This window comes from Macadamia integrifolia, chromosome 2, assembly GCF_013358625.1.
Source record: "Macadamia integrifolia cultivar HAES 741 chromosome 2, SCU_Mint_v3, whole genome shotgun sequence".
In the NCBI taxonomy this organism is placed as follows: Eukaryota; Viridiplantae; Streptophyta; class Magnoliopsida; order Proteales; family Proteaceae; genus Macadamia; species Macadamia integrifolia.
In genome coordinates this window covers 3500446-3525533 of record NC_056558.1, presented here as the reverse complement: position 1 = coordinate 3525533, position 25088 = coordinate 3500446, and the positions used below count along the sequence as shown (strand labels likewise).

The 25088-nt window shown below is 36.5% G+C and overlaps 2 protein-coding genes across 2 annotated transcripts; both read right to left on the bottom strand.

Annotated features, from left to right (window-relative positions):
• Positions 1-2263: 2263 nt before the first annotated feature.
• LOC122071961 (26S proteasome non-ATPase regulatory subunit 12 homolog A-like) lies at positions 2264-12414 on the bottom strand. The gene is made up of 12 exons (XM_042636456.1): positions 12139-12414; positions 11810-12004; positions 10518-10625; positions 10298-10402; positions 10085-10141; positions 9785-9981; positions 5564-5663; positions 5355-5467; positions 5075-5228; positions 4911-4988; positions 2804-3022; positions 2264-2711 (listed from the first exon to the last, which is right to left on the bottom strand). The coding sequence occupies exons 1-11, from the start codon at positions 12139-12141 to the stop codon at positions 2804-2806; spliced, it is 1329 nt and encodes a 442-aa protein (XP_042492390.1). The 5' UTR covers positions 12142-12414; the 3' UTR covers positions 2264-2711.
• Positions 12415-13780: 1366 nt separating this feature from the next.
• On the bottom strand, positions 13781-22617 carry LOC122071962 (protein S-acyltransferase 8-like). Its single transcript, XM_042636457.1, has 5 exons — positions 22248-22617; positions 16765-16950; positions 15720-16025; positions 15319-15552; positions 13781-14674 (listed from the first exon to the last, which is right to left on the bottom strand). Exons 1-5 carry the CDS (start codon positions 22284-22286, stop codon positions 14165-14167), a joined length of 1275 nt encoding a protein of 424 aa, XP_042492391.1. The 5' UTR covers positions 22287-22617; the 3' UTR covers positions 13781-14164.
• Positions 22618-25088: the final 2471 nt, after the last annotated feature.

Below are 25088 nucleotides of genomic sequence, written 5' to 3'. Positions count from 1 at the left end.
TTTTAGCTCTTTTATTTCCTTCAGTATGAATCAAATCGCTTCTTCACATTAGAGCATTCAATTCACATGCCCATATTACACATGTTCATACATTTTAAAATATTTTCCTACAACTTATCATATCAAAGCTCCTTTAAATTACCATTAATCCATCAAAGCATTCTGGTTTTAACTAGCAAATGTGAAACCTGAATAGACCCATCCCTTTGTTAGTCAATTATCACCTTCTCTTTCTTCTTCATTTTTTTATATGACCAAGAAAGCTTGGTAACCATTTCATACCTGCCAGCAGTTACCTTTTATTTTTTAAGACATGGACAAGTGAACTTCAGATATTTTTTTATTATAAAAGATGAGAAATTTTTTCCCTTACAACTCTGACATTAATTTTGGTGGTCCATGTCTAGAGGCTTTTCCTTTTCCTTTTCTATTTTCAAATTTATTATTATTTAAATGATTCGAAATATGTAAATTTAGAAGCATAGTAACAACATGAAGACCAGAAAAATTGGGTTGAAGTTCATATTTGAGGGAACAAGACATTCCACTAAATTTAATGTTTGGACAAGTCTTTCTTAGTTTACTGAAGTTGTCCCTTCATCACCAAACCTTGTCAGATGGTAGCTAATAGACAAGACACCCCCCTAACCCCTCCTTTATCCTCATGCAATGTCTCCACATGATTTGTGGATTGAACCTTACTTTTAGTGTGGGATCAGTCTAATCATTATGATGGTACATTTCAGAGGTTTAGTTAGAAGATATTTACGTAAATATTGTCTAAACTGTTTGTAATCAACTTGGTTACAATAATTCATCTTCTCTAAAAGTACTACTCCAAAGCTCTCATCTACTATGATGGCAATTCCACATTTTTGCAGATCCATTAGACATTTCCTGATATGTTATGGAGCTTGGTGAGCCTGATTAGAACTTGACAAATTACTTGTAGCAGTGGGGAAGGGGATGAATTAATTAATTGGATTCTAGGCTTATGGGGATTGATTAAAGTTCAATTGAGTAAATGAATTTATCTTGGCATTTGATGTTTGAGAAGGTTGCAAAGAACATTTCAGGCTGAAGAAGGTGAATCTCAATTAGAACCATTTGTGTTATCAGACTATGGCAACGAAGTTTTGGGATCCTTTCAGTCTCTTTTTACATTTCATTTTTCATCCCCAATGGTCAGCAGATTCACTAATCATCAAGCCTCACAGGAAAAACAGAATTTACTAAAATTTCCACCGTTGGCTAGAGAAGGGCGTCCATGAAGACTTCAGATCAGGTCTTCCCACGATGTCTGATATATACATGGAATCCATTCAGTCTTTCTATTCTTACAACAGATTTTCACTTTAAGTGGATTTCAAATGTAAATCAGACCTCATACGAGAATGATTCATAATCATAAAGACCTGATCCAAACTCGTACAAAAACCATAATTTACATATAGTGTGCCCCAGTTCAGTCTCATTCATCCTCTTTTCTTCGTCGTCATTATTTTCATCACTCCTCTGTCCGTTATTGGCTAGTTAGACAACCATTTGAGAATTCATAAATATCAGGGTTTTGAGGTCCAAAGGAATTGAAATGGTTAGTTACAATGGTCATAATCACTTTGTTTTCATTGATTGGAAATGACATCTTGGTCATCAATGACTGAGATCGACTTATGGTAAAAGAGTTCGATTTTTTTTCTGTTTTGGCGGGTGCGATGTATGAGTGATGGTTCGAGATCCTGACGGCATGGTAAGGCAAGCGGTGGCCAGGAGAAGCTTGATGAAAGAGAGACTTGCAGAAGGTTGCTTTTTCTGCTTTTTCTTCTTCCTTTATAGAGAGAGAGAGAGAACCTCAGCTCATGGCCAAAACAGTGGGGAAAAAGCATACGCCCCTCAATCCAACTAAAAACACATTATGACTAGGGGGCACACAAAGTAAGGTAATGGGTTCTTATTTCTGAACCGATATGGATGTCCAGTTCATCACATGCCATTGCTTCAGAATAGAAGAATGCACATATAGGGTCCGTGAGATTCTTATTGATACTTCTCAAAATTTAAATAATTTAGATTTTTGAACCTGAACTTTTGTTTTCCTTTTCAAGTTTTAATAAAAAAAAAAAAAAAAAAAAAAAAGAGAGAATGACGATTGTTGAAAATGGAGTCACTTTAAAATAAATTATGAATACCCTCTTTTACCCTTAACTTTAAGAACTACAGGGAACATGATAAAGGTTCTGATAAAAAGATTACTCGTTCTAAATACACCAATAGAGATGTCATTTAGACTACTCCATTATAATATCTTCAAAACAGACAAATTGGCTCCGAAATCAAATCAAGACACTTCTCTAAAAGCATTTGCTTGGCCACAAAGTTGGTAAATCAATATAAGTGCATAAGTTTCTTCCCATAGCTTGCCAGCATTTCCTCTGCCAAAATGTTAGGTTAACAAGTGTAAAACTCAATTTCTTTTCAATGGCTAAAAACATTTAACTTTCGTATATTGGCAGGTGGAACCATGCATGCATTAAGTATACAACATTCTTAAATTCAATCCACTTCAGAAGGCACCAAGTTTTTGTTCCATTTTAGGCTGTCCAATAGACAACCAACAGAGAACGAAATTTCTGACTGACTACGCCAGCAAAGAAAGAAGTAAACCAATCAGAACCACTCGGTGGCAACATATGAACTGATGTCAAACAAACCTGTAAGAGAATAAACAAATAAGCAACTGACAATATTCAGGCTTTTTTTTTGGTGGGGGGTGGGGGGGAGGGAGGAGAAAGTTCTCGCTAACCTAGACTTTCAGGGCAGCTTTGTGAACCATCGTTTCCTTGTGGATTTGGTGGCAACTCTTCTCAACAAGATCAAGCAGCTTCTCCAAATTCATCGACCATGAGTTGAGAATGTCGTTGCTGTCCTTGGCCGTCTGGAAACAGACTATTCCCATGGGTCTATCTATCTTTGCCACTAGTGATTTGGTCACAACCATGTCTGAGAGGTGCTTCTCAGCTTCCTAAAAGAAGTTGAAATGAAAACTGTCACTCATGATCCAAAATAGTTGACAACATGAAACAGTGGACAAAATCACATATCAATTATCATACATGTATCTCTAGCTGCCAGACTATTCTTTTATCTTAATGTAAGGAGCAAATAAAAAGACCCCCCAGCATCCACATTTGTCATTAATTTTTAAACAGATTGTATGGAACACAGGGATACAAAGAGAAGAATGTTGCTACCAACTCTTTCAATTATCAGACACCATACTGGCAATTCTAGTGTGACAATAAATCTAACCAACTGATATCAAAAACTCCAGAATTTCACCAAGAGTCTCATAAATGTATCTTGCAGTACAGTTTCAATATATAATGCTAATTTCCCAAATGGGTTTCTCTGCCAACATCCACCAACTACTTTCTAAATATTGAATTTCACAAGCAACAGCAATTTCAACCACCGTCTCCTTCACATCACAACTATCCAAAAAGCGGATAACCCATGCCCTAAAGTTTCTTTTCAAGAAAAGAATGACAGATACAATGCCAAAGAGAAATAGAAGTTCTATATATGACGTTCTCAAAAAAGAGAATTTTCCCACTGGCCAGAGGGGTACAAAACTGAGGGGTACAAAAATCCAAGTACTATCATGACATGGCTTGGGGAAATTCACACTTGATTAAAGTTAAATGGCCCAAAATCCTTCACACTAACTAATTCTGGGCAACTCGAAATATAAGTAAAACTAAATTCTTTTTCAAATTTGGGAGTTCAGAAAAAATAATAAATCTATATTGTACTTGTATATTCACACCGTGCAGGAAATAAAAACAAGAGTTGGATCTTTTCTTATAAAAAATGAAAGTCTTCTAAATGACAACAATATCATGTGGCCTACCATATGAATTTAAATCAGTTTTGCCAATTGAACCACCTAATCTGTTGGCACTTAGTCATATGAGAAAGCAATCAACACATTCCGAAAGCCCTAGATTTATAATAAATAATATATATATATATATATATATATAAAAGACACTGAATAGAGGCTAATTTCTCTGCATGGAAAGGGAAAATACCCTTCACATATTCCGGCTAAAAGAAGCTTTCTTTTAATTGCTTTAATATCTACTGTGCATGGAAACTTGGTTGGTGGTTAAGACTTTGTGGACATATTGTCCACATCACCATCTACTTGGCAAGTTTCAGTGGCCCACTTTCCCATGTGCAGATATAAAACAATGAAAAATGATTAACAACAACGTTGCTGAGAGAGTTTGAATAATGACAACATAAGATTTAAGGCTAAAAAATGTTGGGCTATTGGTTGAGATGGGACTATCAATTCAACATATGGCCAATTCATTGGTATACAGAGCACAACCCTCCCATATGGCTGAGCTCCTTCGAATTAGACTAAAAATGTGAGGGACAAGAGAAATATCTTCAATAAAAAGCACTTCCATAAGTTACTCTTGGTTATTTGAATTAAAAAATTGGAAAATATACTCATTTTAAGAGACTATTAGATTATGAAATCCTTGGAAACAATTAAGTTTGAAGAAGAAATTAAAGTATCCCAATTTATTAAATTAGTGCCTCAGCCCCAATTTAGAACCAAAATTTTTCATTAGCTAAACCAAGGCTATTCACTAATAAAAAACCACAAATAGCTAGCCTACCATTGTCATGTGCAGCACACATGATGTGAAATGACCAAAGCGCAATAATAAACTCCACTGAATAGTGAATACTCACTTCTCGTTGTACATGGTACTTTAAGTATGACGTCATGATCGCAGTCCATTAGTAGACTAAATAGAAAATAAAATGAAGAAACATATATGCCGAAAAAATAATGAAATCCTCACAACATAAAAGATTCAGCAGCATCAAACCTGGACACTGAAGCACAACAGCTCCGCCAGTCTTTTCAGGGTAATCCTAGAGTAATATTTGGACACGACCAATATGTTCTGCAAGCATTGATTGCCAAAAGAATTGAATATCAGGTAGTTTATGAAGTGATAAGTCAATGACTTCAAACAAATTGGATCATTACATGCTCAATAATCCTTTGTCTTAGATCTTCTGCAGCCTTTTCACCCAAGGAACCCCCAAGCATATTCTTCTCATTCTCAAATTCATCCTTATAGGCCTCCCAAAGAGCTGTCCACTGGATCACCTCCATAGTGACCAGCTGTTTCAAAAGCAACCTGAAATAGTAAGACAGATCATACAAAGGCATAAGAAGATCGCACAAAAGCATAAGACAAAACAAATAAACAAAAGAGAAAAAGAAAAAAGTCACAGAAACAGCAAAAAAGATCAGAAAAGCATACCTAAATTTTGGAATTTCTGAAAGATTCTTATCTTCTAAGGTAGAGTTAAGAAGACTTGACTGCATTGGGTCATGTGGTGACAACACTAAATACCAGCAAATTTTCCGGAGGACCTAAGAGAAGAAATTTGTCAGAAAATTATGAAATTTGGGAAGAACCCATCCAAAGGACAAATCTTGGCAGAAGAATAAACTCAAAATTGCCATTACCGGAATCCATTGCGCTGAATTTTCTCTCACAGCAGGGATCTCATATATTGCTTTGTAGCTACGGCAGATTTCAAGGTAGTCATTGCTATGGGAATGGTACCTACGCAAAAGAATTGAAACCAATTACAACATTGCAATTTCTAGTAATGCTAAATACAATAAAACCTTACATCTATAAATCAGTTCACTGTCCATGTCAGCATAACTTGTAAGCTTTCTAACTCCTTCAGGATACTATTGGAAGTGCGGGAAATAGGGAAAGTAAATTTAGTTGAATGCTCCACATGTTGGGGAGATGAAGAAGAGTAAAGAAACTAAATTTCAGTTTGCATGTTGTAAATCATATTCCTCTAAGATGTCCATATTAAGATATGCCCCGGGGAAGGCAGTCAAATTGACTCAGACAAGCGCAAAAGGCAGCTAAATCATCCTTAAATGATGCGCTCACATGAGAATTACCTAATCCATCAATTAAGGTTCAGCCTGGTCTTCAGAACCAATATGTTATTTTTTTCCACTATTTCTTTTAATTTCCACTCTGCTGCACATTAGATACCTTTTCACCCAGTTGATTTCTTAACCCTAGTATTCCCATTGTTGCCTCTAAACTTTCTGTTCACACCCCCAAAAAATAAATAAATAAATAAAAGGGAGCACTGATCTCTTTGTAATGCAAACTCTTGGCATAGCTGTATAAACATGATGATAAAAGGTACAGTAATGGGATATGTTTTGGACTTCTAGTGCCGTACCTACTAGTCAAACGCAGCTGAGAAGACGAAGAATTAGATTAACCCTCCTTCTGCAGACATATTCCAGCCTAGTTCATACAAACCCATTTCTGGAGACTTGTCCCCGTCATATGAAACTTGATACACCTTAAAGTTCATAGGACGAAAAGAGATTTTTTTGAAATCTCTATACTCATTATGCCTAGCATTGAATAGGCTGGATATTCACCTTGACAATTATCAAATCAATGCCAGTTTTATTTGGTGCCGAAATTGGCACCTGAATCAGGCCAAATCAAATATTTGTCAAGCTTTGTTCTCTTATTCTCTCAAATTCTTAGAGCAAGACATCAATTGACTTTATTTGCTGTCACTCAATGGATTCGGCTCATCATCTTCTCGTGAGCTTTTACATGATGAGATAACTAGGTTTTTCTAGTCTTACCAAGAGCGTCGTACGCGAGCCATCGTTGCTTGGATTGGAGAGCTAATCCAGGAAGAGAGTTTCTTTCATCTGTGCAGGCTGCTTTCGGTTGGTTTCATAAGGGCTAAACTCCCCCTTTCTTTGTTATGGAAAGGTATGCCTAATACGAAGTTTTATGAGATAAGAGGAGAGAGGCCAGTCTTGCTTAGATGTTTTCCCAACCCCAAGTAACAAAACCTCCTTATTTCTTCTCCCTAACTTGCAACCATTGTTTCCAAACCCTATTACCTAACATTTAACTATTTAAGCTTCCCATCAGTTGTCTTGTGCATAGTTAGCAAAAGCAGGAATGGCTAAAAAACGGAAACGGATGATATGGGTTTAAAATGGTGAAAAACTCCAAACGGTACAGTCAACAAAACAGTAAAAAAAGAGACGGCAAAAAATGGAAAACGGGTGGTACATGCTTTAAACGTGTAGATTTCAAAAAGGGGTGGGGGGACCAAAAAAAGGCAGCCTACTACTATAAATTGAGGAATTATTATAAGAATACATGCATCTAATGTTAAAAACAAATATAGACATCCAACATTAATACATTATATATATATATATTCCACAACTCATTATAAGTTCCATTGTTATTAAAGCGCCGCCTTACTGAAGCCTTGGCGCTAATGCGGTTTCGTGGGGCTAAGGCAAGCACAGTCTTTGTGCATTCCTGTAATGCGATCGCCTTAGTCACTAAGGCTGACTAAGGCGACACCTTATGCCACTTTATTGCATAGGCGGTCGCCTTATGAGCAAATTTTATTACTTTTTTTCATTTACATGTTTTATTTAAGATTCCATTTACTTGTTTGTTATTGGTATGTATATTAGTTTTGTACATGCTGCAACATAGGATCAAAGGCTTGAAAGTTCAGATAACAAAGAAAAAAGTGATTCTAAAATCGTAAAACCCTCCCTCACAAAGTGACGAAAGTCATGAAACCCTCAACTGAACATCGCAGCTCCCATCCTCCATCGATTCTGGCAACGGCGAGTCGGCGGCTGTTCCTCCTACCTCCGGTGACTATCCTCCATCGTTTGCAGCTCCCACAAGGCCACAAGGTATGAGATTTATTATTTTAGTTTTTCTTCTAATTCTTCTCCTTTCGGTTCTCTTTTTTTTTTTGGCTCTTTATTTCTTCTTCTTCTTTCAGTTCTCATTCTCTGTTTTTTTTCTTTACTTCTTCTGTTTCTTCTTTCTCTTCTTTTGGTTCTCTTCTCGTTTTTCTTTTCCCGAAATTTCTTCTTCTTCACAAAGTCTGCCTGAAATCTGAATTGACATATAATTTAACCTATGCCCTTTGTGTTGGTATCAATATCATACTTATCTAAGACTCTAGAGGGGTTGAGAAATTTCAATGAGTGTCAGTTCATATACAAGAGACCAAAGTCGACAGAGAGAACGTGAAAGAATATTGGTCACAGACCAACTAGGCAACTGGATAAAGAATGAGCTTCCCATCTGAAGTCCCCATCTACCCATTCAAACTTGCATTGCTGAAATGACAAAGCAGCTTCCTAATGTCAGGCATCATGGGAGAAATCCAACACAATGTTATATGCTATTATGATTGATGAACATAAACTTAGTTTATGCACTTTATTGATTTTTTTTTTTTATGAATATCTTGCATGGGTATGAACCTTTAATCATTATTCAGCATATAAGTAGTATTATATAATTTTTAATATCCTATTTGAGCCAAATAGAATGGTTACATATATATATATATATAAACTTATACCCGCCCTATTGCCAAGGCGCTCCAAAAACCCCTCAAATGCCTCGATTGCCTCACCGCCTTAATAACTATCACAAATTCCAAGACATATCGTCCGACATCAACCCCAAATTCATAAATCATAACAAAAAACATGTCCAAGCTCATGTTAAGCAATGTGACTTGGCTACGATGTTGTTTATTATTGTCAACATAGTTAACACACTCCTAGAGTGATGCATATTTAGTTGGAATTGGGAGTCATCACTTTAGAAACACTTTTCAGCAGATGCATCAATTTGTAGCTCAATTTTGAAGTCCATGCATGGAACTTGAGAAGGGGATACAATGTGAAATGTAGCCCTCAAGTAAGCTTTATAATGACAACAGAATCAGGTTGATCGGAGTTTGGTAGAGATAGATATGGTCAATTAAGCCAAGTCATTGTGTTCAACAAGTCCAAAGTAAAAATAAAAAAAGGGAAAATAAAAGAAAATGTTTTAAACATGGTCTAAAAGTGTTCAAAATGGAAATGCTTGCTGTTTGCCTTTTTCTCCGTATCTTTAGGAAACAAACAGAAAAATGCGTTTTAAACTGCTAACTAGGGTCCTGCACCAACTGCATCCCCTACCAGAGTTTAAACCCACATGTGAAAGGCTCTAATAATTAAATTGGGGTCAAGGAAAATTGGTTCTACTGTGTCTAGGTTTCACTTCATTCCAACTGTCACCATCGCCCAATCAAGGCTGTACGTCCCATTCCAGTGATAGGTAAAACTGTACACACCAATTAAGGTATGAGTATAATGACTCAAAGATGACAGTCTCGACAGAAACAGGTAAACTCATTCAGCTAGCCTTATTCAAGGAGGATCCACTCTGTTAAAACTATGAAATTAGTCTCATTTACAGAAGCAAAATAGCTAAAACAGTTTCCTTTCAAACATGAAAGTAACATGGCTCTTTTGAGAAGAAAATTCAATTGTTCAAAAGTATTTCATTAAAAATTGGAATTTTAATATCTTTTATATTTCATGAAAAAATGAGGGTTATTGGAGTTACCAATATCAAATACAAGTTCAACAAGGATATTATCATAAAACCTATGCATCTGAAAAAATGTTCGAAACAGAAAACCCCAAAAATCAACGGGACATTAGAACAGCAGTGGAAACAGAATTAGATTTCTGCATAATATTTAAGTAAATCGAATGATGGGTAGCCTCATCCTGGTGCCATTAACAGAATTCAAAAGAAAAAATAAAAAACAAAAGGCAAAGCAGATGGAGAGATACCGTATCATTAATTCATAATATATTCGCTTCAACTCTAATAATGTAGGTATATTAGCAGGAGCCTCCTCAACAACATTATCACCTTCCCTGGGCTTTTTCTTTTCTTTAGAAGTATCTGCATCAAAAACCCGTGGACTAATCTTCCTTGAAAGGATCTGCGCACGCACATAATCCTGGTGGTCTAAACATAAGCGAACCTGGAAAAGTTTGAATCACAAGTCAGTCGACAACATGTTAGCATCATATTAATGTCCTAAAAGACCAAGCTTCTCTTAATAATCTTAAGGATAATTTTCATACTTGTTCGAGGATAAATGCTATTTTCTCTGTTTTTGCCATTCCTCCAAATGTTTCCACCTGAAATACAATATCATTAATAAAGGACAATAATAGTATACAAACTGCTTATTTCATACACTTGTTCTGCTTATATTAACCAGCATTGTTCACCACTAAATGTAAAGCTTGTGGATGATATTCTTTTAGAACCTCAACAACGCATATAATACTTACTGCAACTTCTTGCATCAAATCAGCAGCCTCAGCAATAAGGCCCTGTTCTTCCTTAATCTTTGCAAGTTTCTTGATCAGCCTTGCCCTCTCTATCTCAACATATATCTACAGAAAAATTAACAGGTTCTAATAAAATCTTAAAAAAGAATTAAGGAAACTTTAGGGAGGGATTATTACAAGCAATGGCACAAAATTTTATTTTAACATGTATAACTATCACCTTCCCAGCAGATACACTGTTAAGTGTTTTGATCAACTCTACACGAGTTTCAACATCTGGTGTCTCATCAATATATTGCATCGCTTGCTGGACCATTGCAGTTACAGCCTGATAAACAAATAGAGAAACAGTGAACATTAGGAAATCAATTCCACCTACAGTTTCATCAAGACTCCAACATCAATATCACTTACGACAAAAGACTTCAAAAGTAAGAAATACAGGAAAACTCAGAATGACTTTTGTCAAATAATGCATAAGAATTATGTAATCCTTACAAGCATAATCAATAATTAACTACTTTAAAAGTTCAGCAAACGAAATATAAACATGCAATAAGTGTCAAATTTAACGAAGTTCATGAATAACAATTGGTGATGTGTGTGATGAATAGCAAATCCAGATGAAGGATCCAGAAAAGGGACATCTTCTCTGACTGGTCTAATACACTGCCACAAGTTAAATAGCCAGTTGAAAACATTCCTTACCGATACATCACCTTGCAAGAACTAAAACCAGCTTTTCTTTACCATTCATGGCAGCCTCTAATTTATGGTATCAAATGTAAATATTCCATTAATAACACTAGCAAAATAATTATATTTCATGGTCCACTCGGTGAAGCAGCACTTCATTACTGCGACTTTTGAAAACTAAAAAACTAGGGCAGAATTAAGTCCACTACACCCCTTTATGCTTTTTTTGAATTCCATGGGAATATGTCACAATGCGGACCTAGTTAAACGCCAAAGCTAATGTCTCAATCAATATATAGGCTTGTTGGCTTATTGGGCAGGTTTAAAATAAATTGATACGAAAGCTAGAACAAACCCCAACTTCTGAATCATGCAGTGACAACCTGGAACGGAATGAAAGCCACCACAAGGTGGAAACTGCCACTGGAAAGAGGCCAGGGTTACTGTGAAGGTGGTGTTGCATTAGTCGGATGTGGAGCATCCGTATTCCATGAGTTAAGGGCTTCAACATTTTCGTTACGACTCATAACCAAAAAAGAAATTTTTTTAAAAAAAGGCAAATTTCAAGTATTTTGGAGCTAGGGAAATAAGCCCTAAATCAGATATTTTCCCCGATATAACATCAATACCACGAACCGCCAATACCTCTGCTCTAAGGCAAGGAATCCCGACATTGCGCAAATCAAGGCATCTGATTTGGGACTTCCAAACTGCAAACCTAAGCTCTTTTCTCATACTATCCTATGCTAGTAATTTTTGTGTTCTTCAGAAGCTAAAGAATTTTCCTATGGTATTACTTTGTCTAAGTCTGTTTACCTGCTTGAGTTGACCTCTTCTTTTCGATAAAAGAATGATCTGATCATTGAGAGTCTTCCAAGCTCGAGCTTCAAAGCAAAGTTGAAGAATGTCGACAGCGGCTTTCCTTGTCCCAGATACGTCTCCGGCAAGTCTCATCTGCTTCTCCACATTCAACAGAGACTCTATGGTAGCATCTAAATTGCCTCCTCCTTCCTGTCAGTACAAAAAAATCAAACATATTAACCAATCATCCAGAACCAAAATGAGAAGAGAAACTCAATATCAGAAAACGAAAATTACAAAAGAGAGTAATATGGACGGAGTCGAAAAGATTGGCAGATTTTTACCATTGCTAAATCGATTTGGTTTGAAACTCCAAAACCAGCAAATTGAGAAATCCAACGCGAGAGATCGAGAAATGGAAATTGAGCGATGCCTACACGATAAATAATAAGAAAACCCTAACCCAGGTGGATTCGGAGCTTCAAAAAGAGGAAAACTAGACAGAGAGCCGGGGAGATCGAACTATCGAAGTAAAGGTATGCAGAGTAACTAGTAACCCTAAGCCAGGCTGGTGTTCAAGCGGAAAACAAAAGCTTTTTCTGCTTTCACAAGAAACAAGTAAACTACGCAGCACAGGTGGGAGGGTGAAATTTACATGATCCCCATTCTTAATCGTAACACGTGTCCTAAGGTTTTTAATTTTTGGGGGAGGGTGAAATGTCCCAAAGGCTTGTTTGGCTGTCAAGAGATGAAAGAAAAAAAAAAAAAAAAAATAAAAAAAATTTAATTTTAAGAGAGACATATAAATCAATTATTACATTATCATGATTTTTTTTTTTAATTATAACATCTAGTTTTTTTGTTTAAAAGTATTCAATTTGAGCCTTCATATATATAAAACTGTAAAATGATGACATCTGCTTTTTTCTTTCTATAAATACCAATCCATATTTTTCTTAAAAAAAAATACCAAGCCATTTATATTCTTAATGGCAACAAATGAGGCATTACATATATATATATATATATATATAGTATTCACATACAAGTAGATGACCCCGATCTCCTAAATTTCTATCATGCCTTTCAACATCTTCCAAGGATTAATGTACAAAACTTTTTGACCACCAAAAAAGAATTGTATAGGACCTGGATCCTTTCCTTTGTGCATCGAAGGACTAGCAACACCAATATAAAGGGTGAATAAATTTCCAAAGAGAAGTTCGTGATAAAAAATATAAAGGTTGAAAATCAGTCTCACATAATAATTTACCAAAAAATTTTTTTTGGGGGGTGGTGGGAGGGGTGGGTTTAACGAGAAACCCCATGGTTCAAGACCAAGAATAAAGCCTGACTGTACACAACCACACCTAAACCTTGTAATATATCAATCGTGGGAGCACTCAAGCTGGAGACATCTACTAACACATACCACCTTTAAACCAACGAAGCTACACTAAGGGTATAAATCTTTTTCATTCAGTCACACTGCAATTCCCAAAAAGAATAGACGGACTCCTCAAGGGCTACTTAAGGCACTTAACGCAAATGCAACTCTCTGTTGTAATGTGCTCTCAAAGACGGGAAATGACAGACAGATTAGCAGTCACATATATCCTTCGGTGACTCGGGGATTCAGGATGAAAAATAGTAGACAGAGAAGAACTGAATTTACAGTGCAAACTTGGTCAAGAAGCTGGTTTTGGTTAACCATTAATTATTATTATATATTTTTTTTAAGCAATCCATCAACTTCGAAATACTACAGACCATCCCATTTGAAGTTCATCATGAAGCACAGCTTTATATACCCTGTGAGAGAGGAAGAAGGATATAGTGGCCAAGGATGACAAAAAATTCTTGCACCTGTTACAAGGAATGCACCCATACACTGACCAGTGGTTGGCTTAAAAATAATTATATAACAGCTTGGATAAAGCACCCATGAATAGAACTATGGAATCATCAAATCCATAAGGGTGATAATTTACACAAAAAGAATCAAGCCACCCATCAAAGATTCACAAATCCACAATATCAAACTTACATAATGTCAAGTGAGAGAATTAAAAAGAACCAAAGAAGAAAAGCAACGTATTTCTTTTATCCCCTAGATCACCCCGTAGTTACAAACACACTCCTGCCCCTAGAACAAATGGAAATGGTCATATCCCGTGCACATATGGATACATGGTTTATAAAAGAGGAATTAATTTGATTTCATAAGCTCATCTGTAATTGTCCAATCAATCACATTTTCATCAACCATGACCTGAATTGGGTCCATCACAAACTCAGATATGAACATTGAACCATCCAGTGCATCCGCGTCCATGTAAGTCACATGAATCACCCAAAATAACTAATGCCTTACTGCTGTGATTCCTTTTGTGTGTTATAGTTTCTGCCTTCGGTGAATGCAGAGTTCATGGCAAGAATATCAGGTGATACATCCCAGCTCCCACTCCTCCTATTCCAACTTGAGTGGCGAGCCTCTGATCGAACAGCATGAGCTTGTTGGTCTGAATCCAAAACTAAGTCAGCATCTGGAGTATCAAGACGTTGACCGTTGCGGCCTCTGCCACGAATGTCTTCATCCAATTCTTCAAAGTTACGGCGCTGGGAGATCTTCATTAGGTCTCCACCTATCTCTAAATCATCTTCGACCTTAGCACGTGGGTTTCCACCTGAATCTTCCACTTCCATATCACGTGTACGGGCCATTGGAAGTCTAGGCACTTCCTCCTGTACGAAAGCACGGAAATTGTTCCTCGAAGGCTTTATCTTGGTGCAGAAAACTTCTAAGAAATTATTTAAGCAACCAAGGTTGTGGACATTTAGCCTGCTGTCAGCTCTGTACCGGAAATTCTCGTACGTTGTCTAAAAAAATAATAGTGATAAAAGCTAAGAAGCTGCAACAGTTGAAAAAAAAAGACATGGGGTTCACAAAGTTCAAATAACTACAGTCAAATCTTAGGTGGGGCACAGACCAAAATTATCAGGTAACAAGAAGAAAGAATCCAGTTTATTTAAACCACGTGACATGGCCATCCAAGAGAAAAAAAAAAGGCCCAACTGGAAAAATAACATAGATATTCGGTCCCTGAGTTGAAGTACAGCTCCATATTATGTTCTATTTATTTTCACTTTCTCCTGGGGGGTGGGGGACAGCTGGAGAAACTAGAACTGACACCACTTAAATCAAACATAAACAACACCAATGTCTGGTTGCAGCAACAATACTGCTCTGGAAAGCTATACCACCTAAACGCAAGTGCTACAAAGAAAGTATGTGAAGACACTCAAATACCTATCAGCGACGACACGGTAGAAAGTCAATTCATAGTCAAAACCAAACAAAGTAGGTTTTGGGAAAGCGAAAACAAGACTAGATTAGTTTGGAAGCAGCCCAACAAGAAAAATAAAGAAGGAATAATGCGAATGGAGGAAGATAAACAAAGAAAACCAAGACTTGCTTATTTGTGCATGAGAGAGAGAGAGAGAGAGAGAGAGAGAGAGCTGACCTGGTTTGTACCAATAAGATATAAGTGGAAGCCAGTGAGACCACCAACAAACCACAGAGAAATAAAGCAATAGACCATGAGCACCACCGCTGCAGGAGACTCTTTCATTGCCTCCCAAACTGTGCCATGATTGTCATCCATGAGTATCTTAATGTACAATGCTGATATGGCAAACACATAGATGCAAAGAAGAGTTGATGAAGAAACGAACATAAAGAAGTAACGGTAATTACGCTGCACATGAAAACAAATGGTCAGACTAAAATTAGTGCGATTGCAACATTGGAGCTACCAAGAGCATGGCCATAGAAATTTCCTGTGTGTGTGTGGGGTGTGTTAAAGAAGGCAAGAGAAACATAACACCTACAAAAAATAAAGAACCTGCATGTTAAACAGTATACCAATCCAATGCACTGGCCAACCCAAGGGCAATGATGATCGAATCGCTCCACACAGTTGTTACAGATTGAGCAATGAGAGCACCGGGGAGGACGATACAACATACAAGTATCACAGTATTTCACCCTCACAGCTCTACCATTAACCATAACTTCTTTGGTGCGAGGGAATTGTAGACTTGGAGTTTGCCTTCCACCAACATCAACCGAAGCTGAAGATTCATAACAGAACTCTTCCTCAGGCGGATGTGATGCACGTGGAATAATACCTGGGTCCCGGGCTGACGTGGCAAGAAGAAGCACCAATACCTATAAACACCAAAGAAGCATTAATTACAACAGTAAAGGGCATACCCAATGCGCAAGGTTCCCACCACTGAAGGTCCTGGGGAAGGTCATAATGCATGCAGCCTTAACCCAGCTTCGCGGAAAGGCTGTTTCCCGACTCGAACCCATGACCACTAGGTTGCAATCGAGCAACTTTACCGTTGCACTGAGATTCGCTCTCAAGCATGAATTACAACAATACTTGAAAGAAAAGAACAACAGTAGATGAACCTATCATAAGATAATAAATAACACAGAAATTTATGGTACTGGAAGGAGAATATAATCACTGAAGATTACAAAAACCAATTGAATAAATCTACAATGTCATGGGGATAAGTTTGGGCAAGTCCACACCAAGAGTTTGTGTTCAGTCGGGGAACACAGTAGAATAGCTCACCACCTGAAGAACAATCAAGGGTTGAGTGGTGATCATATAAGAACCAACAAGCAAACCTTACCCCAAGGGGGTTCACTCAGTTGGCAAAGACCAATTCCTCACAATAAAAAGGTCAAGAGTTCAACTCTCCTTGGGGCCTACCTGTCAATAAATAAACAAATAAAAAAGAAAGAAAGAAAAAGAAGAAGCAAGCAAGCAAACCATGCATACTCAGACATCTTGAGATGTCTATTGATATAGCTTTATTTATTTTTGGTCACCCTATTGATGTAGCTTACTAACACATGAACTGCCAAACAATTTAGAAGTCAGGAGACTAACATAGATGGTAAAGACAATTGCTACAGCCAGAATTGCGTATCCTGCATTGTATGGTGAAAATGAATGGCGAAGATGCCTTGCCACTAGCGCACAGAAAATAATGATGGGAACGACTATAAGGATTATGGTGACTATCAGTGACCTGGCATCGGGTCCAAATATCAACCTCCCACCAAAGATGAACCTCTGCAAAAAGCGAAGGAAGAAAAAATGAAAAGGCAACCAAAAAAATGCAGGATAAGAGTACTATTTTTTCAGAGTCCATGAAAAGAGAATTAGCTTCTGTTAAACCCATATAGAGCAGATCTTTTCTCATAAGCAAGGAATTTAAAATTAAATAAACAATAATGAAGGATGGCAAGTACGAAAATATAATTGCCTCTCTTACTGAAAATACCACACACATAACAGCTTCCAACTCTAGCAGGTCTTTGGGTATAAAGAGTCATATAAGAAAAGGAAGGGCTCCATGACAAGCAATTCCTAGCCTCTATAAAAAAACAAGGAAGCATGCTACTGTACAAAAGAAGATAAAGATGAAATGAGCTATGGCGCCCCACTCTGAACAAAAATAACAAGAAGGCAATTAATTTAAGCAAAGGACCTAAATAAGAACAAAAGTCTGCAAGGAACTAGCAATATCCAATTCCCACTTCCAATTGACATGGTCATTGGCTTTCCCAAATTCATTTTTGCTTAGCACCAATACCTCGAAACAACTTTGGAAATCAACCCACATCATGGATTTGACAACTGTACTGCTGAACAAAAACACCTACATCAGAAGAAACAATGACTTCAACACCATTTTGAACCAAGAGGGAAGCAGCTCCAATGACACTTCATACAAGCCACTGTACAAGCCAATAAGTTAAAAGTCTCCAACCACTTTCCCTCTATCGGTACCAAGGGAATGAAAACCATACCGGGACAATTTTACTAACCCTCAAAAATAAATGACATGGCAATCCTCCCCAATGATCCAGAAGCACTAGTATTTAAAATAAATAAATAAATAAATAAAGGTTATGTATAGTTCATTCATCGTCAGATTTTGTCCCCATTGATCTTTCTGTTTTTAATTCTTGGTTATACTATCTCTATAGAACTAACCACACAAAAATGTGAGAAGATGTGTTCCCTAGGTCACCCATGGGAAATGTTAGCCGGTGGCCCAACAAGGACCATTTGCTTGCACTGGCTGTATTATTTAACCAACATGGAGGGTTGATGGTGCAATTCTTACTGTTGGATAGGGAGGACCTAAGGATTAGCCACACATCAAACTTTGTGGCCCTTCCCAGCCATATGGCATACTGGAATTCTCCCCTTATATTTTCTACCATTCAAATCATTTCTCAAAATATTTCCTTTTCAATCATTTTTATAACTCAACCTACTACATGGGGCTGAAACTTTCCAGTCAAGACACAGTATGTGAGCAGCATGCTACGTCTTTTGGATGCCAAGTGCCAAGTGGCAGATATAGACTTGTAACCCCAGAGAGAGAGAGAGAGAGAGAGAGAGAGAGAGTCACCTGGCCCCCCATAATTTTCTTGGGAGGAATATTTTCATGTGTTATCATATTTTGATGAATTGATCATGAAATATCTAGATGTAATCAACAAACACTCAATCATGGACATGCTAATCTGAGAGCTAAAAATTGCACTCTCTCATTGATAATCAAGCGTCACATGACACATCTGAATCAGCAATGGATTTCTTCAACCAGGAAAACGTTGTGCTTGAGAATGTGTACCTTGCTCCAATTTACAATTGCAATGTCATTGAAAAAAATGAAAGCACTTATTATATAACAATGGAAAAAAATTATGGCCTCCAAAAACCATCAACTTGGGGACTATAACTCATCTAAAATGAACAATGCCCCTAGGCTCCTTAAAAATATTTTTTTTATGGCCAGCCAGATATCTCCCTTTCTACTCTTACAGCCCCTAGACAAAAATTTCTATGAATGCTCACAATCTCTATGTAGTCACTCACAAATAAATAAATAAATACAAACTGGACACACTGATGTAATCAAGGCCGTCAACTTTGAAGGGTAACAGCAAGCCCAACAATTTTATAATAATATCTCGATGCATCCAAAAATTTTACAGTCATGATCACATGATGCACTCCTTAATTCTATTCCACTTTACACACATCCCAGCATTACCATTACCTTGATCACTTAACATTTTTTCCACTAGCACAATTACCTCATTTTTGAGACATGCAATTCTACCAAAGGCATCTACCAAGGATTTAGCTCGTCTCCAATTCTTGCTTCTCCAACTCTCTACCAATGCCTCATAATCTACTGACACGTGTCTTTTCTCCATCCAACAGTTAATATAACATAGATTTTGAAAGCTGAAACCGCTTAGCTTTTTCAAAAACCAAACCATTTACAGTTTTGAAACCACCACCTTTTTCGAAACTTACGCCCAAAACCCAAAACCATCTCTCCCCCTTACGCCCAAAACACTCTTTCATTGAATCCCAAAGAAGGAAACGAAGCAGGAGAAGAAAGAAGAAGATCTGAAGAAGAAGGAAAGGAAGAGGGAAGGTTCTTAACCCATAAATTGATCTTCTCTCGGCAGTGCTCCATATGGAGATTCTTCTTAACCCGAAAATTGATCTTCCCAGGTTTTTGTATATATGTTTTAAATATATACAAAAAATCAAAGTGTCTGGAGAGAGGGAAAAAAAGCTTTTGAGGATGAAAGTAGGCAAGGCACAAAGCTCATATGAAGTCCCAATGGAAGTGTGGAAGAGTTTAAGAATCAGTTGTTTATCTTGGCTAACCAAGCTGTTTAATTAGATTACGAGCACAAGGAAAATTTCAAATGAATGGAGGAGCAACATTGTGGTTTAGATTTACAAAAATAAAGGTGATATTCAAAGTTGAAATAACTATAAAGGCGTAAAACTAATGAGTCGTACTATGAAATTATGGGAAAGGGTTACTGAAACCAACCTAAAAAAATAAATTACTACTATGGTCTATGGAGAACCAATTTGATTTTATGCCGGGAAAATCCATGACAGAAGCTATTTACTTATTTAAGAGACTCATGGAAAGATTTAGAGGTTGTAAGAAAAATCTCCAAATGGTCTTTATCGATCTAGAAAAAACTTGTGACAGAGTCCCTAGAGAGTTAATCTGGCAAACACTAGAGAAGATAAGTGTTTCAAGTAAACATATGGAGATAATTAAAGATATGTATGATAGTGTGATGACTAGTATCATAATTGTGGAGGGTTAAGGTAGTGAATTCCTAATTAAAATCGGGTCACATCAAGGATCATCTTTAAGCCCCTATTTGTTTGTGCTTATCATGGATGAATTAACCAGAGACATTCAAGACGAGGTCTTTTGGTATATGGTTATTGTTGATGATATTGTTTTGGTAGATGAGATAAAACCAGAGATTAACGCCAAGTTGGGGTTATGGAGATCAACCTTGGAATCAAAAGGATTTAAGATAAGTAGAAAGAAGATGGAGTATATGGTGTGTAACTTAGTTACATACTTACATGAGGATGGATAACGAGTTTGTGGAAATTGATGAGGGAGAGGTCCCACAAAGTGATTATTTTAGATACATAGGTTCAATCATAAATAAAGGTGATATAGAGGATGATGTTTCACAAAGAATTTAAATAGGATGGATAAATCGGAGAGGTGTGTCCAGTGTGTTATGTGATCGACGTATTACTTTAAAACTTAGAGGAAAATTTTATAGGATAGTTATACGACCGGCTATGATGTATGGTGCGGAATATTGGACAATTAAGAAGTATCATGCAAATAAACTCAGAGCAGCGGAGATGAGGATGTTAAGATGGATGAGTGGTAAAACTATGAAGAATAAGTAAGGAATGATCATATTAGGGCTGATTTGAGACTAGGCTGAGTAGCTCCGATACATGATAAGCTATGAGAAATTTGTTTGAGGTGGCATGGCTATGTTCAACGGAGTCCTTTGGATGTTCCAGTAAGGGAGAGTGACTTGATTTAGACTGAAGGAACAAAAAGAGCTAGAAGCATACCTAAAATGACCTTAGGAGAAGTGTTGAGGAAAGAAATGCATAGCATAGGCCATGTATCAAAAAGTATAACGTCGAATAGAACTGCTTGGAGGGCAACAATCCATGTAGCTGGCCCCATTTAGTTAGGATAAGGCTGAGTTGTTATTGTTGTTTTTGTTGTAACTACCCAACCTGAAGAGAGTTAAGATAAGTAATGGAAGGACAATCTTGAGAAACAAGGGGGTTTCTAATGCTTTAACCACTCCTCCAACAGAAGTACCCAATTGATATCATATCAACTTATAAAAAAACCAACCAGCAGCCAACAGGGAAAAGATGAAATTAAATATGCTGTAAAGACTTGGCTGAGCCAAGACACCAAGGATTGGCCATCTGGGCAAGTACGGAACCAAATACCAAATGGCACAACACAATATCACTCACTCCTAGAACCTGAGTCTCTGACCATATGCTGCACTACATCCAATTTTGCTCACCAGGCAGAGTTGTACCATGTTGAACCTTAAATGCAGAAGGAATTATTAGAAGTCTAGCTGTCACTAAGACTCTAAACAAAACCTTATAGCTCCATTTATTCTTAATAAAAGCAGTAAACAATAATCAGTTTCCTCTCCCCGCGAAAACTATTACCCAAATTGTCCTAATGATAAAAGACCAGGTCCTATTCAGCAGGCAAGAAATACCACATACTAGTGCGCTTATATAGAAAAAACCACTAGAGAAATTCTGCAAAATTCTATAATTTCTATAATTGAAGACAGCATCTCGAAGAGACAGTTTTCATAATCTCTAAACCTATAGTAAGGAGTGGGATTCTACTTCCACCTCCCTATTAGATTAGTCTTATTGACCACTATCCAGTTCATTGACAACTCAGTCTCAAATAAGTAGGCTCATAGCCCATGGTTGTGGATGCTATCACCAGACATTACATCCCAGCTTCTAAAAAAAGAAAAAAAAATCTGCTGATGCAATGCCACCTGGCAACTACTTTGGGAAAAGCTCTACTGTCCTATTGCCCTTGACAATCATATGATTAGAAGGCATCCAACAAACTTAACATTAACTCACATGGCGATTGAATACGCAGAGTTGCACAAAAAGATACCCTCATTCGGAACACAGTAAGCAAAAGCGACCTTAAGAAAACCTCGAAATAAACAAACGGTAGGCTCAATAGATCAAACACTCCACAAGGTTTACAAAATCAAAATCAACCCCCCACCCGTTTCCCCCAAGAAAAATCAAATCCAAGGTAACCCAATCCATATACAGCTAAATCAAACAAAACCCACCACTAACCACCTCTATCACAGATAAGAAATCAGTGAAAATCAACAAACAACATAGAAACGCAAATACTTACATTGTATCCTTTCCAGACTTGATAAACTCGACATAGAAACGCAAATACTTACATTATTTCCTTTCCAGGCTTGATAAACTCGCTTAGCCATTAGAAATTGCTCAAACTAGCTGGAAAAGAATCGAATATTTGGAACTTGGGGTTGCTCATCTTCTTCGCATCTAAAACCCAGGTAAGTAGTTGAAAGTCGAAACTACAAGAAAAAAGAAAAAAAAAGGCGGCCTAGGGAGCAAAATGAACAGTGGATTTCAGTAGAGAGTCGTCGGGTTTCGCTGTATGCTTTTTTTGACTCCCCTGCAATGAGAACGCACGCATAGAGAGAAGTGCCTCTCCCCTCTTTTTTTTTTTTTTTTCCTTTATCCTTTAACCTTTAACCTTTTTTCTTTACTTTGCTCCCTTCGCTCTCTCTGAAGTCTGAACTGTAAACGCTTCCGGGGATATGATCATATGAGCTGGAAAAATGAATAAAAAGAAGGTCGCGTTTCGTATCTTCCCCTCTTTACCTCGGTTCTTTTGATACTTGTTTGATACCCATCCCTCAAAATGACCAGTTTAACCTTTCCTGCTTTAATAAGTACCTAGGAGGCTAGGACCTTCTTTCTTATTTTAATTCAAATTTTCAAAGCTCGAATGTACACCATAGCCAGGGCTTGAGCTCAGCTCAAGACAATTCACCCAGTCATGCTAAAAATTTTTATGAGGAAGATTAATTTCAGGTTGGTTTTGTAACAGAGCCTGAGATTTAAGCAAAAACATATTTCTTGTTAATTATTTAAGAAAAACTACCCCATGATGCTTTATAAAACTCTACATTATTGGTGGATAACATAATAATGGGAGAAGAAATAAGTTAAATTTGAGTAAATTGTTAAGGTCGGAGGATCTTGATTCTGATTAATGTCGATTCTAAATCTATTTTGAAATTGGTTATTGATGCACTTTGATCTTTAATTCTTAAAAGTATAAAAGAGAAGAGGTTTGTGTGGATAAGTATTACATAAATATTACAATACAACTTTATAATTTATACCAAGAACTTACATCCTGTTGACTTCTTTTGTACATACGTGATTTAGAAAATAGATAAAATTATCGAAATTACTTGGAGTTTTAATTATATGTTATAGATGATAAGCTATATAAATTAAATGAGTCACCTTAGAAATTAAAAAATATTGGAAATATAGGTTTAAAAGATGAAACAAAAAATCAATTATATGATGTAGTTTGATTCTCAAAAAATCTAAAGATATGTCATAAAAATAGTCATTGAAATAAACTGTACTATTACCTAATTTTTTTATTGATTCATTTAGTTTATCTAACTTTATATCCATAACATATATTATATTATACTATTTTATTTTATATATATATATATATATTTGTTATTGGCTAAGTGCATTTTTTAAAATAAAAATGTTGAACAAATGCGATCCTTAATGAATAGTTTGGTATCAGAGCTTCTATTTATTTGTTGAATTTGATATCGTGTTTTTCATTAATCTAATTAGAAAAATAAATGAAACTCACCTATTGTAAATGAATCTATGAGGCATATATATTAAAAATCCTAAAAAACTAATGATCAATGATTTTTTTTTTTTTTTTTTTATCTATTTCCAATTCTAGTGTTCTGGCAAATCTAGCCATTCATACCAATATCTGTACCAAATGTGTCAACCCTATAATTGTCTTATTTAGTTAACAAGACCAAAACATGGGTCAGGTCAAAATTATTAACAAGATGGGACAGTACCGGTTTGTAAATGGTTTGCCATTTTATACAAGGGATAAGAATTTCGATGATTCTTAGGGAGATGGTTTCATTAGTGTTGTAAATGTTTTCATAATCATTCATACAAAAAAAAAAAAAATTCATTATCATTAGATCTAAAATGCCAGCCCTTACTTTAAAAAGCAACTTGAAATACAAACCTATGATGTATTTTATAGTTTTATTACTCTTTCAAACTCTCTAAGATCAGATGTAAGTTTCTCAAATAATAACTAAGAACTAATGATGACCAATAGTCATAAAACATGAACACAAGACACATGGAATATATACCTTTGGAAACAGTAACAATGGTTCTGATTTCTTTCAATATCTAATTGGTATCATTGGAAATCTCGCCTTACAATCATATTGTCCGATTTATTATTTGATATTAAATCAGATCTCAATACCCTCTCATTTATTAATGAGATGATCCGATACCAAGTTTTAGTCGGATAATCCCCAAATTGACAACTTTAACCATGAAGGTCATACCTCAAGTATTGTGTGACCGTAGGAGAAACCAATGGTTGAGTTGAGAGTTACACCCAAACGATTTCTCTTTTTTTTAAGGTCCCTGTCTGTAGACTCTATGCTGGAGTTGTCAAGATGCGACTCACTCGTGGTCATAGGTCATCAATTATCAAAGTACCCTACATTGACCAGGGTAAAAGAGGGAAAGAAGCCAATTACCAAACGCGCCCTTTGTTTAGTCAGTTTTTTTCCCACCTATAGCTCCTGGAAGTTTTGGCTTAAAACATTCTGTAGTGTGTGGAATAAAAAACAAAGGGAAAGGGAAAATTAAAGAGAGAGAGAGAGAGAGAGAGAGAGAGAGAGAGAAAACTATAGAGAAAGTGCGAAACCTGATGACCCACCACTTAAATCGACTGTACATTCTGCAACCTAGATCTTTTTTTCTTCTTCTTCTTTTTTTTTTTTAAATTTAATTTATTATTATTATTAATATTTTTAAGTTTCAACTTCCCTCCCAGCGATTTAGATGGTAAGAAGATGAACCCCCCTAGGCTCCAAATATTAGATTCTTTTTCAGGTGTAGCTGGAGCAATTTGTCATGGCTAACAAAGTCTACCAAGTTTGGAAATGGAACAATGT